The sequence below is a fragment of the Clytia hemisphaerica genome, unplaced genomic scaffold (assembly GCF_902728285.1).
Source record: "Clytia hemisphaerica strain Z4C2 unplaced genomic scaffold, Clytia hemisphaerica genome assembly, whole genome shotgun sequence".
NCBI classification, from domain to species: domain Eukaryota; kingdom Metazoa; phylum Cnidaria; class Hydrozoa; order Leptothecata; family Clytiidae; genus Clytia; species Clytia hemisphaerica.
In genome coordinates this window covers 279,245-295,051 of record NW_027103573.1, presented here as the reverse complement: position 1 = coordinate 295,051, position 15,807 = coordinate 279,245, and the positions used below count along the sequence as shown (strand labels likewise).

The 15,807-nt window shown below is 34.7% G+C and overlaps 1 protein-coding gene across 1 annotated transcript; it reads left to right on the top strand.

Moving 5' to 3' along the window:
- The first annotated feature begins 3,101 nt into the window (after positions 1–3,101).
- Positions 3,102–15,750, top strand: LOC136801139 (uncharacterized). The gene is made up of 4 exons (XM_067057759.1): positions 3,102–3,287; positions 11,533–11,656; positions 12,237–13,398; positions 14,267–15,750. The coding sequence occupies exons 2-4, from the start codon at positions 11,546–11,548 to the stop codon at positions 14,749–14,751; spliced, it is 1,758 nt and encodes a 585-aa protein (XP_066913860.1). The 5' UTR covers positions 3,102–3,287; positions 11,533–11,545; the 3' UTR covers positions 14,752–15,750.
- The last annotated feature ends 57 nt before the right edge of the window (positions 15,751–15,807 follow it).

Below are 15,807 nucleotides of genomic sequence, written 5' to 3'. Positions count from 1 at the left end.
TGTCAGAATACACGTTTTTTTCTATAAGAACATCCAAAATTTTTGAAGCCTTCAGATGTTCTTAACTTTAACAGTTTCAGTTTCTAAAAATGTTCTTAACATGTTCTTATTTTGACCATATGGTGTTTTTGAGTCCACAAAGCCTTTAAATTTTCTTTAAATGTTCTTAACTTGTTCTTAGAATTTTGGCTATGGAAGCCTTATGTTCTTCTATAGCTTATTCTTATAAAAAAATGTGTAAGGCTGAAAAGCATAGTGTCCTCCTAAGTCAGTCCACCCAGGAAAAAATAATCAAGAATAATTGCCAGGCTACAGTACGAAATTCCCCCTGAAAATGAAAACATCCTTTTGTAGAATCTCCCTTGAAGCTATCACAATTTTTTCCTCTCCCCCATTTTTGACAATCCCTGATTTGGAAATTTTCACTGCCCCTTGTTCGCCCAAAAATAGCGTTTCTGAACGAATGATCAAAATTAGTGTCTAGTAATCATGCAGACGCTTACGTGAAACACAGCAAGATAAATTAATCAAGTGGAATTTGATCTACTATCACCACCCTGCTATCGTGTGGAGTCTTACTTATGTTTTCAGAGCTAATTTATTATGTATTATGGTATAAAATAGTATTGCCTCCTAGCAAACAGCAAAAGGCTATTATATTGTTTCCATTAGCAATTCCATGAAGGTAATAAAGAAGATCAAAGATGGAGAGTCAATGCCTTTTGTACTATTCTGATCTATCATCGGAAGCAAACAGCTGTTTGGTTGCTTTGGGAATAAGATGATTAATTTTGGGTATACTCGTGGGAATATTTAAGATGAATGAAAAGACATTACATTTTTAACAAGTATATTGAAATATTGAAGTATAATAGCCTTGTCATAAAAAATTGAAAAAAACTTCACATGATACGCCCTAATAAGCACAATACTCCAAACGTCTAGGGGAAGCTGCCCATAAAGCCATCAATATAGATTTAAAAAAGAATTATGTGTTTATACGATTAGGAACCTTGTATCGATCATTTTGTCAGAGTATGAAAACCGCTGCCCACTTAGACGTGAAGATTTTTAGATAAGAAACTTTCAATGATAATGTGATGCAACTCTCAATGTTAACAAAATGCCAGCCCAAAAATGTGTCCCTATGAAATTAATATACTCTTTTAGTCTTACATCAGTTGAAACTATTTCAAATCGCATTTTAACAAGGATTTTCGGCAAAATTAAGTTTTTCAAAATCAACCAAACAGTCTCTTCCTGTTCTTATAAATTAATAAATTGATGTTTTTTGCTTCCAGTGATGGTCCATCAAAGAAAAGCCGCTTTGAATAGATTTGAAAAGATTTCAACGACCATTTCCATTTAGATCATTACAGAGACGTTTTCTCTCCATCTATATCTTTATTACCTTCATGGCAATTCCAACCTTCTTATTATTATTATTAGGTATGTAGGTATGGCGGGTATAGGAGAGCAAAAACAACAAATCAATCTAAAGTCTATCCAAATATAATTGGCAGTGGAAACAAGAATGCCTGTAACTTTTGATAGTCAAATATAATTATATAGTATAGTTTTTCTCCTCAATTCAACCTTGCAATCTAATTTATTTCAATTTATCTTATGTTTTATATATTAGTTAATAAAATGTTTTTACTCAGAATTGTTTTTATCCTTCACATATTTTTATCGTTCACATTTTTAGCCTTTTAGTTTGTTTTCAATGTCAATACAGCCATGTAGCTCTTTTTGGTAACCAATTAAATTCCTCAGTAATCTAAGTTCTTTTTTCTGCAATATTCAATTACCTCTTAATCCAAAGTGGTTGCCTTTTTATTAAATTCTAGATTTTATTATATTCAGATAGATTTTATTTTATTACCATTTTATTTTACATTCAGGAAATTGTACGTATGTACCCTCTGAATAATTGAATAGAAGTAGAAGTAGAAATTATGGAATTTTTTTTGCTTGTTTCAGAGAATCAAAAGCGCTATATTTGAATGTATTTTTGGTTGAAAAATTCGCGATTTTTAGCGGTTAAATTTGCGATTGTAAAAATTAAGCTTTTCTTCTACTTATGCTATAACGTTCATTTTTAGACCAGTGGTAGTTCAACCTTAGGTTAAAAAGTTTATTAAATTTCAAGGCGAACAAAAAACTCCTTCGGAAGATATGGGACCCAAAATACTCCTTGGTAGCACGCACTTTTCTGTGAAATATCAAATACTTAGGTATTACTAAAAATGGGCGTTATGTTATTTTTTTTGAAAAGTGCAATTAAAAGTTGGAAAGTGTTAAGTGTTGGTGCATTGGCGTTATTGATATCATTGATTATTTCGAAACGAAGTGAAATCACAGTATAATTGTTTTTATTGAAAAGATCAGTATGAGCTTTATTGCCTATCTTCCGAAGGACTTTTCTGTTCGCCTTGAAATTTAACAAACTTCTTAACCTAAGGTTGAACTACCACTGGTGTAAAAATGAATGTTATAGCATAAGTAGAAAAAAGCTTAATTTTTGTAATCGCAAATTTAACCGCTAAAAATCGCAAATTTTTCAACCAAAAATACACTCAAATATAGCACTTTTGATTCTCTGAAACAAGCAAAAAAAAATTCATAATTATATTTGACTATCAAAAGTTACAGGCATTCTTGTTTTCCACTGCCAATTATATCTGGACAGACTTTGGAACAGAACCCTGAACAACCTGACTGGTATATACAAACAGCTGAAATGCAAGATGAAGAGACGACAAAAAATAGCATATACTTTACAATTACATTGTTTTCTTTTACATTATTTGGGGCGATTATTCAGCACAAATAATGCAAGTTATGCTTTTATGTGTATAATTACGAAGGTCGAAGAGGTCATACCAGAAATCCGGTTTTTCTGGTTGTTTGCTTTCTATCGTGAAAAACACTTTCACTTTCGTTTATAGCTTCCACGGGTGTACCAGAACAAGGCCAGAAGATGTAATCTTCTTGTTTTTACTGTTTTAAATACCCCCTTGTTGTTAAATTTTTGTTTACGGACGTATATGGAAACTATGTTGATTTGGTCAGAGGTTCAGCTGGGACCAGCCGGGATGAATTAGGTATATTAAATTATGAAGATTCATTCGAAAGATCGAAACAATTATTCTAACCATTATTCAATACGGTCGGCCACAACTGGAATAATCTTAAGAAGTTCACTCGCCGTGTTTGGGTCTCCTGCTCAAGTTTGATTGTTTGTGGTCATCATTTGTTGGTAATTTTCTGATTATATATACCATGTAAGTCGTATTCATTTTTTCTAAACAAAACCATCTATCTAGTTCAGCAAGGCCTTTTTGTGAAAAGCTAGATTGCGGAGTGTGGGGATGAGCTGAATCTAAAACAACACAAACAAGCAGCCCCTCCCATCCCTGCCCTGCTGCCCTGGCTGACTGCCCTGCATTGTACGAATTTTGTACCGTCAAACTTCTCTAGGCAGTCATCAAAAAAACGCTCTGTTCGCGTCGCAACGGGTGTTAAAAATGCATGCGGGCGGACGGGCGGTCAAAAAAATTCCCAGTTTTTTTTTAATCACGTCAGTAATTCAGGGTGTGACTTTACTTCTTACTTCAGTATACTTCAGTTTGATTTGATGATATTCATATCTGTTTAGCTCGTTGAGCCCAACAGGTTCGTCGGGTACCGTGAGATTGGGTAACTTGCATCAATGGAGGCTCTAAAACAACTACGCAGCTCCGCTCTCGCAGCTCTAGTCTACCATTTTTGTTTTGATTTAACTTTGTATTTTAATGACCAGCCAGGTCATTCGTTTGAGGGCTATGCATGTTAGCCTCCAATGATGCAAGTTACCCAATCTCACGGTGTAGAGAGCACAGATATTTATCGAGTCGTTTCTTGAATGAATCTTTTGAACAGCCAGTGATATTTCGTATGTCAGAGGGAATACTGTTGAAGAGTTTTGGACCCTGTACAGCTAAGCTCTCACAAATAAATTTGCAAAAGCTACTTCGTTCGATTGTTCGTAGTTGGCATTTTTGACCATGACGGCTTGTAGTTGAAGACGAGACACCACCTTTTACAGTGCTATCTCCTTCAGTGTGGCTGAAATTTGGTACTATACCCTCTAGTATCGACCAAATATAAATAATTCTGTATCTCTCCCTCCTCCTTTGTAGAGAATACATTGACACACACATACATTGACACAAGCACTTACTTTACTTACTTACTTACTTACTTACTTACTGGCCGTCAGAGCAATTTAGAAAAAAGCTATACTTTGAAAGAACAAATTGCTTTTCCCAGATTTTTTTCCGCATCTCCGCAGGGGAAAATCAGTGGAAAATATGATGCGGGCGGGTGACGTGAATAGAACAATTTTTCGATGACCGCCCTACTTGGGACGATTGGTTGAAACATGGGGACTGTTTGATATCTGGCCTGTATTTTCACTTACTGTTAAATCTCTTTGACAACAAATTTGTTTTGATAACTCCACCAAGTTTATCAATCATACTTCTTCGTTCCTCTTAGAGTGCACAGACAGAGACACTCGCCTGTGTTTGTTTGTTCCACTACCACAAGTGTTACGCGTAAGCCAAATCGCGTATTACAAACAACCTCTAAATTGCCGAGTACAGGAGAAAAAAAATTCAAGATGACGGCCAAGCCCAAGCTGATAACTATCAAAAATCTTTGTTTTTCAATCAGCTATTGCAGCTCAATAAATCAATGAAATAATTTGAAATAAAAAGTAAACAAACCTTGAACCTTTCATGAATCCAAATAAATAAAAGTATTCATCTAAAGTGAAGATTACATTTCAAAATAAAACGATTTCCTATAACCAACCTAAAGTCACTGTCTGCCAACTAAAAATTTCTCTGCGGGGTCACTGGCAAGGATTTACGACTTCAGACTTTGGATTCCAATTCTTGTATAGGCTGCAACTACACTGCCAAATGATCCATGGCTCCGAATGGGGTTCTAGGTCCCCACAACTAATTTAGGTCCCCCCTAAGTTTTATGTCCCCCCACTTTTCAGTAAGGTTAAGGTCCCAGTTGAAATGTAAAGGTTTCAGGTCCCTGCAAAAAGTACTTTCAAGGTTGTGGTGTGTACCCCCTCTCGCACAGATAAAAATATAACAGTAGAATATTTAAAAACAGAAGATTAAAACCAACAAAAAAAATATTTTTACAATTTCCTAATTAGTCCCCAGAACTTTAGTGCAGCCCTTCATCTCCCCCCACTTTTTTAGGCCCCCCCCCCTGAGTTTAAAAAATGACACAGCTCCCACCCACTTTTAGGCTGATTTTAGATTTACACCCCCCAAAAAAAAGTGGGGGGGGGAGGGGCGAGCCATGGTGATCTGTATTACAAATACTTCCAAATGGGTCCATAAGTTAAGAAAATGAAATTATCATCTAGCACGGGGGCTTTGTTTTTAAATAAAATTCATAGTGTGCACCCCCCCCCAGAATAGTGGGGGGGGTTTTGCTGATTTGGGTCGAAAATTTTCAGGTGGGATTTGGGGTTTTCCAGGTTTTAGGTGGGAGAAACAAGTTAAGGTGGGAGTTAATTTCTTTAGGTGGGACTTTGGGTGTTTTGGAAAAAGTTAAAGTAAAATTTCTTATTTTCAGATTTTATGATTTTATGATATATTTTTTTTTTATATATTTCATAAATGTATATAATAGACATATTAATATATTTTGGATTTAACACAGGTTAAATTGCGGTTTAACTTTTATTTGATAAGCGCTATATACAGTATTCGAATGGCTGGGTGGCCGCCCTCCGCCAACTGAGTCTACTTTGCTAATAGCCATGTGACGTCATGTTCAAAATGGCCATCACATCTCCCTGTTCAAGTCGACGCTCTAACTGAAAGCTGACAGGATGAAATATTTTACCTCCCTCCCTCCCTGCAGTTATGGTTGTAGGCGATCCCCACTTATTTATACTAATATTGTAGTTATCAGGACAAATTTTCCCCAAAACTTCTTATTGGAAGATTAGCCATAATTTCATGCCAAACTTATATCTAACGACTCACACTTACTTCTAAGCCGTCTGACTACTTGATTGGTTTCTACCCCTAATGTAGGTCATAGGCAAATGGAAAGTTAAACATATGTAATATATTGCATCTTCATATTACGGTAAAGAAATTTTGTTTTGTTCCTCGAATTAGTATATTTTTTTGTTTTTAGCTGGGATCTGGGAGTCTGGGCTGAAGGTGGGAATTTTAGGATAAGGTGGGACCTGAATTTTCAGGTGGGACCTGGAACCCCCTTGCACACTATGAAATTGTTAATGAACTTGTAACTTAAAATATCACTTATATACTTACATAATTTATTTATGAGTGAACAATAATTTATTTATGATATAACACCTCTTTCTTAAATAAATGGCCTCTTAAAGTCTTTTATGTTTGCTGCGAGAAGGGAGAAAAATTTAATTTGACCCCTGGTTTTTTCTCTTTTTTTTCTAGCCATTTCCCGCGTGTTAGTGCAGACACAACTTTAATCTGGGGAAATCACGGATGGTCACGTGACCAGAATTTTTATCCAGAGAAATGCCGTGGCGGCAATGTTTTGCTTTAGCAAGATTGACCATTTTGTTGTTTTGATTTAAGTGGGCAAAATTTCGGTACAAACCAAAATATGGCTTCATTGGAATACCGGTTGAAACACTTGTGCTACGGATTTTTTTCATATTTCGACTTAAAAGCCTACTCTGTGCGAAAGAGAAATCATGTTCTTTTTAATACGCCGTTCGTTAACTCAAATCAATGACTTTGGAGGTTCGGTGAAATGGTGGCTGAATTGGTGCTGCCCATGTTTTGTCAGATAGTCCCAAGTTAGAGCAGTTGACGGAAGCTTAATTACAACAAATATTTTAATTGTACCGAATGAGCTGCCTTTAATATAGCCATTATTGTCATTATCATTATTAATGATTTATTTGTCAACACAGGTCAGGTTCTATATACAAAACTATATATACAAACTATATACAATTTCATATATATTGGCAGTAAAAACTGATGTGGACCTAAGAAACAAAAAAGTAAAACCGCTGCTAGGGCAAAGTGTATTTTATGCTAGACTAAGGAGGTAGGCTAAGTTAAAAGTGTATCTGAGAAATTAAGGAAGAGGATTTAGAATACGTAAATCTTATGTGTTATAAACGGTTTGTGTAAACCGCAGGTTACAGGTCACAGGTTACAGGTTACAGGTCACATGTCAGTGATGACAGGTTGACTCTAATCAATGTCATTGCAGAGGAAAATGTTTGGAAAACACAAAGAATTATAAAAAACATAATTCTCAAGCAATTTCATCCATATAAAACCATTTCAAACATCAAAATTTAACCATGTGCTTTTATCGATCTTTCGCAGTTTGCGCCGTGTATAACGCAGCCCAGAAAATATTTGAAACCATATTATACGTATAACAGGTATATTACATATTGTAATGTTTGTAATGTTATATGATGGTTACATATAATAAAACACATCGCTCTAAAACTACCTTCTCAGAGAACTCACTAGCTTCTGATTGGTGTAATTTTATATCCAGCCATATTGTTATCATCACATTCGGTATGCTAAATATTTTTGGTGTTTTTCTCTTGTAAGACATGATATTTTGTGATTCTGTCAATATTTTTGTCAAAAATTGTCATTAAGTCATTAAAATCACACTTGAATGATTAATTAGTTTCATCCTTCTAAAACCACTCTCTTAGTAGGGACCTCACAAGCTTCTGATTGGTGCCGTTTTATATCCATTCACACTATCCACATCATATTTTGTATAATAAATATTTTTCGTGCTTTTGTCTTGTTAGGCATCATATTTTATGATTTTATCATTATTTTTGTAAGTAAGTGTCACTAGGCTGTTATTCTATTCAATTGTCATTTTATGATAACTAAATAACATTGTCTTTAGTGTCATACTTTTGATACGAATGTAGATTATAATTTAAATAATATTTTAATGGTCATTCTGTATATATTTTTCGTGTAAACAATATTTCGACCTGCTTGGTGCAGGTCTTCGTCAGGTCTAAACAATACAAACAGAACGTTGAAGATGAAAAATGGGACATTTCGGGTATAACTAACCATGCTAAAGACTGTACCCAAGGACTTAATAGGAACGAAGCTAGGCTTTTAAAGACTGAAGAGAACAAATTTGGAAATCCAATTCTGTCAGACGGCGCCACATAGTGACCATGGTCTTAATTTAGACGATGGTCAGTATGTGACATCTAGGTTTTGGAAGCCAATGCTCTCGCACATTAGGGAGAAGACACTACATTGACTTTTTTGACGTCAAAAAAGTCAAGGTAGCGCCTTCAACCGTTTGTATTGTTTAGACCTGATGAAGACCTGCACCAAGCAGGTCGAAATATTGTTTACACGAAAAATATATACAGAATGACCATTAAAATATTATTTAAACTAAATAACATGTATTACTTTTTTGTAATTTAATGCGTTATGTATTGATGTTATGTTATGTTATGTTATGATCTTATTATCTTTTTTCCGGTCTGCACTTTGTTGACCTGTAACCTGTGACCTGTAACCTTTTACACAAACCGTGTTATAAATATATAATTTAAAATATGTCAGTCAATTTCAATACAATGACTCATATCGTTTACGTTGTGTTGATGGAAAAACTTGGTGGTCCAATTAGAGATCCTTGCGGAACACCATAAATTAAACGACTCCTTCAAACTTGGACTCAACTCCATTTTAGTGATGTTAATTGCTTTCTGTTACTAAGGTAGCTCGTTAGGTATGATTGACAATTAGCGATTTTGGTCTATAGTTTGAGCAGTCTGATTTGACACCTTTTTTGTATACTGGTGTTACTTTAGATGTTTTCCACTTTGCTGGGAAAGTAGCTGTGTTTAAGCTTTGCTTGATGACGTGATGCAAACCGTTGATGGATCCATCAATATGAAGACGCAGATCTTTGGTTGATATTTGGTCTGGTCACAGGATTAGCCAATTGGGCCTGGCCATGCCATTCTCATCAATTATTCTATCTCTTGTTCTTACGTTGACAAAATGACTTAATATTTACAAAATAATTATCTCATGGGCAAATATATTTTGTCAAGAAAATATCAGGTAACGCCTCTCTCTTGGAAGAAACATTTGCATTTTCTTTCAAAAACTTTAAAGTTATGTAATGCTCTGCACATACAAAAAGAATTAAAAATGATAATAAAAGTACTATTATCATTTCTATAAAACAGCTCTCTTGCATGGAGCATTTAATGTTTTTCCATTAGGAGCCGCCTAAATTCTAGGGTCACCTAAATTCTTAGGAGTCACCTCTAGAACCTGCTTATAAGCAGGTAAGTTACCAATTGTACCCTTTTTAGTAACAACAAATTAAGATAAAACAATTGTGAAATAGTTATATTCCTTTCAGGGGGTGTTTAAAGGTGAGGTAGATATTTTCCCCCTCAGAGGGGCACCATTTTCAACCTGGTTACCCTGTGTTACCCCTTTGTTATCCCTGTTACCATGTGTTACTAGGTAACACGGAGAGTGTTATAGGCTGATCTAAGATGATGTAAGATGATACTGGGAAGGATCATGCTTGCCAAATAGTAGAAAATGACTATCAGTTTATAAAGCCTCCAGTCTTGAAAACTGACCTAATCTATATATTAATAGCGGTGCTTTGTGTGTCTGTGTGTCACCACTTTCATTTTCGCTTTGTTTGTGTTTTAAAATTATGACTTTTAGTCTCTTGCTCCACAAATTTGCTCTATTGGATTCGCGCCAGTTGCAAAAGATCGGATAGAGCTTGGTTTAGACTTTATTCAGCCTTTGTTTTGAAATTTAAGGCCCATCTACATTTAGTAATTTTAATTTCTGCCCAGACTTGCCTTTTTCTCGCTTCTTTTGTTTTAAATGTTTTCGAATGTATTTTAACGATCGTATTTATTAATGACATTCGAATTCTTTTCAAAACAAAACAATTTCATTTCATAGAAAAGAATATTTCAAAAGTAAATCAAAACATAAAAATCAAAAAGTTTGTGGACAACAGCAGCATTCAATTCAAAAGGCGATATAAAGCATAAGAAAAAATTAGTTCACTTCTTTCTTCTTATGAAAATATTCAAGTCGTCGTTACTGTTAAAAAGTGTGTATTTCTTCACATAATAAGAAAGTGCTTTCAAACAATCAAAATCCAACAACTAACGACCCAGCGTGTAACTGTCGTACGAATAATATCTGTCCACTTCAAGGAAATTGCCTTGAAAAAAACGTCATCTACCAATGTCACATCAAATCAACTATCAACGACCCGGGCAAATTTTACATTGGTCTCACTGGCAACACGTTCAAGGATCGTTGGAACACACACAAATACACACTGAGACACGAAGATGCTACAAGCCACACCCAGCTCTCAAACCACTATTGGGATTAGAAAAGATCATGCGTCACTGACCCAATTCTCTCCTGGGAAATTATTGATCAAGCTGCATCATACAAAAATGGAACAAAAACGTGCAACCTTTGTTTGGCAGAAAAATTTCACATTATCACTTCCAAACGCAAACTAGTGAACAAAAAAACTGAATTAGTCTCTAAATGCATGCATACAAACAGATTCATTGTAAAGAACTATAAATCAGTCCCTCCGGACAAATAGCTTTTATTTGCACCTTTTCAACTTTTTAATCATGTACATTATGTAATCACTATCCTATTATGTTTTATATTTTAGCGCTTTATTTAGATATTCCCTTTGGGACTAGGTATTTCGATTTCTACAAGTAGAATTTGTTCGTAGAAAAAATTTTATCCACATCTGATGATCGCCTTGTGCGTGAAACACAGTGTAATGTTTGTTTTTAATATTTGAAGAGAAATATATGGAAAATGTGTACGTCATTTTTTATGTTTAAATTCGAAAAGTTATGACAAGGGTTTAAAAAAGCAACTTAGGGTTGTCTTATGTTTTTTCGATCTGTTAAAAACAAAGAGTTGCACTATTCTTTATTACCTTCCCACTTTCTCCTGAAAAATTGTCATTTAAACTGGACGGCATATTTAACGCGAGCGAAGCGAGAAAAATGACTACCTGTAGAGTCGTTTCAAACGACACTGGTACAGTAAACGATGCTCTTTCTGATAACTTTTGACTTAAACAAGAAATTATGTCACGGGGGGACAGTACACGATCCAAATTTGGTTAAAAGATAAGACACCCGGGAAAGGTTAGAGTTAAACGTTGTAGAGATTTCTTTTTTTTATTTGATACTCTTTTTCTTACCAATCATCCTGTAGCTCCCTGTATTTTTTTTCTCAATAGTCAATAATTCTTTCCACAGTCTAGTACCTCTGGCAATATAACTTTAGTTCCTGAGGGACTTTTATATCAATCGTTGTAGTGTTTTGAAGTTTATGTTCGTTAGTGCGTTTATTGTCTTTTTTAATAAAGAAAAAAATTTGTTTTATTTTTAAGCCAAAAATAAACCATGATTCCATCATTGGAGGAGATGAGAGCAAAGCTGCCACAACCTGGAGCTGTCCACCATGAGCCTACACCACCACAACTGCAACCACCAAAACCTGTAGTTGTTATTAAGGTAATTTGGGCTATATCAGCTGAACTATAAAAAAACACATTCTCAAACCAAGTTTATTTATTACATTTTTAAGGCTTGAAAATTTCAAATTCTTTTGAGGTATGCTTTTTAACTATTTGAAATTTTGGATCAAATTTTTCCACATTCGCACAGAACCAAACTGTATAAAAGTTAAAAGTAAAAAGGCTTGGAATAAGTTTAAAAAAAATATTAAGATCCATTTTATTTTAACAATGCTTTAAGTTTGGCAGCCTTCAACTTTTTCTGCGTACCCAGTACACCCAGAAACTGTATTGACATTTTCTAATTAGATCAATAGCTTTATAGATCGAAAATCTTAAAGGAGGTACAGAAATGTGCTACTGGACAGATCTCAGGTAGGGATGTGAAATGAATTGAAAAAATCAGTTCCTCATAGGATGCTTTATATCGTTAAAAATTAATAGAAAATTCAGGGATTCAAAAGTTGAAAAAATGGGTCCCCTGTAGGATTAAACCTGACCAGTGCACCCCTGCGATCAGCAAGTATAGTAATCCTAGCAGATCGTAGGCCCTTTTAATTTGTATACTTGTTTTCTAGGAGGAAGACATTATGCCTAAAGAGAGTCGAGTAGAATCTGATAAATGTTATCAAGATATTGTCAATTCTATCGCTGACATTGAAAAGAATTACCAAGAGGCAATCAAGAAGATGTCCAACGTCCAATCGAATTCAGAATCGTCATCCCGAGAAACAGGAAACAAATTGAGAATGCTGGGATCCAGATTTGATCAATTAGAATCTAAACTGAGTGATTTGCATTTGAAAGATAGTATTGGAGATGGTACGGAGTTGGTTAAGAAAGAGTTATCTCTGATGGAAAAGCAACTGATTGACGAGATTCACAAAACAACAGATTCTAATATCGAACGTTTTGAAATTGAGCTTCATAATTTGAAAATGCAAATGCTGTCTATTTTGGATGTCCTCGAAAAAGGGGACTCGAAAACTTTCTCTAATTGTAAGAATCTGTTTTTGGATATTGTACGTAAAGAAGCTGACAAGTCTGCTCGTAAAGTTGAAGCAGCTCAACAAAAAGCGATTGAAAATCAAAAGAAGATGTGCATAGATAATGTAAATGCCATTAAAAAATTGAAGGACTCTTTGAAAACTGAGAAAAATAGAAACGATGCTTTAGAGAGACGTTTGGTTAAGCTTGAGAAAGCCCCATCTACATCGAGAGAATCACTGGCAAGCCAAACGAGTAGTAGCAGTCACAGAGATAAAACGAAAACACCATCCACCAAAAGCATTGAAACCAAAAGCGCCAAAAAACAAAAACAGAAACAGAAGATTCAACAAGAACTTAAAAATGTCATCACAATCAACGATGCTTATTTTGATAGAGAAATGCCCGTATCTAAAGTCAAAGAAACAAGCGAAGTGAGGGATGAAAAAAGTCCTATCAAACCAGCTAGCAGCTCTACGTCTTCTGCAAAGAATACGCCCCGGGATAGCAAACCGCCTCCACCATCAAAACAAGACCCGCCAAAACAACAACAGCAAACACCAAAAGCAGGAAAAGAAAATACACCTAAATCGCAAAGCAAAACTTTATCATCAGCAAAAGGGTCTTCTAATAAACAACAGCAACAACAACAACAACAACAACAACAACAACAACAAGAAAACTTATCGTATTTTGAGAAAGCTCACATGTATTTGTACCAGCTAACAGATAACCAATCGTCTCAAAACGCAGGTACATTTATTGGTGATATGGACTTTTATTAACCACTCTACCGGTTGTTTTTTAATGCAAAATTACTCTGTTTCCCCGGGAAATTATGATCAGTTTTTTAAGGATGTCTTTAGAACGCTCAAAAACGCTGTAGAGCGTTCATGAACGTTCTTAAACGTTGCAAAAAGGTCGCGAACTTTCTTATTGAGTTAAATATTAACCTTTGGATACAAAGGATCGTTCGCGAGCGTTCTCGATCGTTCCCAGACGTTCCAGGAACGCTATGGAACGGTCATGAGCGTTCGAGAACATTCTATTTCATTTGTACTTCAAATCGCTTGTGATAACACAATTTTCCTTTTTCCTGAGGTTTGCAATCATACAGAAAATTAGATAGTCTACACAATTGACAGCTTCAGGCTTTTAGGCCTTACTCTTGGTCTATAGGCACTGCTATAGGCGGCCACTAGTAACCCTCACCGGGAATCGCTTATTAATAGGTTTAAACATAATAGACAACTTTCACAAAAGAGATTTCAAATAAAAGAATGTTTAAAACACAGCTGATTGGCTTAGGTGGCATGCGATTTATCCGGAGAATTTCAATATTCAAAACAAGAGCAGTGCTCGTATCCCGAAGAGTAGGAGTTCTACGCTCGAAACGAAGGAAGATATGACGTAACCTAAAAATTAGATTGTTCAATCTTTACCGTCCAAATGTTTTCCACTTTTTATCTATATTTGATAACATATAATCACTTGAAATCTATTCTGAATTATCATCAATGAAATCACACTATCTTTTGTTTCACTTAATAAATTTCGAACAGACTTATTATAGATGCATTTCTAAATCAAGCTAATCAACTTTCATTCATTCTTTATTTAGGAGACCGATTGGAACAACCAAAATTTGTCAACAAAGATGATTTGATCACAGTCCCTGTTTTATCTCAAGCACCGATCATGTGGGCAATACGGAGACATACTAAGATGGAAACTGCTACTGAACCCGTACAACACGGAAGTGTTTTCTACACAAAAACACCTGGATACCGAGTTCAATTCCGTGCTCGAATTGATCGACTACACGGTGACGTCTATTTTTCAATTCGAATCATGAAAGGTGTCTTTGATGACCAAATGAGTTGGCCGTTTACACAAAAATTTAAAATCTGTATTAGTGACCGAAAGAAGAAAGAGCCGGCGAAGGATTGGATTATACCGGGTGAGGAATCAAACTGGGGTAAAATCGTGCTACGTAAAGCAGTCGGGAAACGTGATCGTGTTAATAGTGATTGGATAGGTCCATTTGACGTCAGTCATTATATCAGTAAAGAACTTTTTCACTTTGAAGTTTCACTTTTCCCTTGAGGATGGTTTTTAAAGTTCAATTAATTAGAGTTTTATTTTTAGTTTCTATTTCAATTTCTGTTGTAATGCAATTTTAAAAGAGATTTTTAAACCTTATAGCTGACTGGAGAATTCTACCAGGATCATTTTTAAAGCTTGATTATGAAGTTATTTTTTGTGTTAAAGTTATTTTGTTAGGATTTTTAAAAAAAATTAATGAAAGTCTCAATGTCGAGAGAAACGGGATCATCATTATAGTAAAGTGATTTTTTATCAGTAATCGCACGATGAGTTATTTTTTCTCATTTAGCGCCCCTTCAAAGAGAGCGATTAATTGTTAATTGCATTCTGTAGAGAGCAATTAATCGTTAATCACACCTTTCAATATCGCGCCAATGTTTACAAAATCGATTATAAGGTTGTTCTTTTTTATATATTTTTTCATCGAACGTTTTAATCGCATTCGAAATTCATTCCGCGAGAAAGAAAATCTATAAACAACAATAAAAGAATAACATAGAGAGAAGAGAAAAATATAAAAGTTTCAGTGTAATTTACTTTTCTTACTGGAAAAAAGTAGTGAAACCAATTAAATGCGATTAGCTCGTAATCACATAATAACTCGTACAGTTCGAAAACTGCACTCATAGTTTTTTTTTGTTTCGAATTTTCCTCGTTCTTTCGGACTAGGAAAATTAATAACAAAAAAATCACTCGTGCAATCATTCTCAAATTGCATTCGTTATCATATGATTACATATAGACTAATTTGTTTGTCCCAACTTTAAGGTCGTTTTTGCGATACTGTTTTAATTACAGTACAGTCACTTTTGTTTTGATTTTCTGCACATAACACTGCTCTAAAATATAAAATGAACACAACACCCTTATGTTAGATTTTTTTTAATAGTTTAGTTTAATATATTATTATGAAGTTCCTCATACCTTCCTTTTTTTGTAAATGTGGATTTTTGATGGATTCATTAATACCTTTAAACGATCTTGTTATTTCAGAATTTTTTTTTATTAGCACAATTCAACTAAGTTGTGACAGACGCTCGGCTCATTTTTACCTTT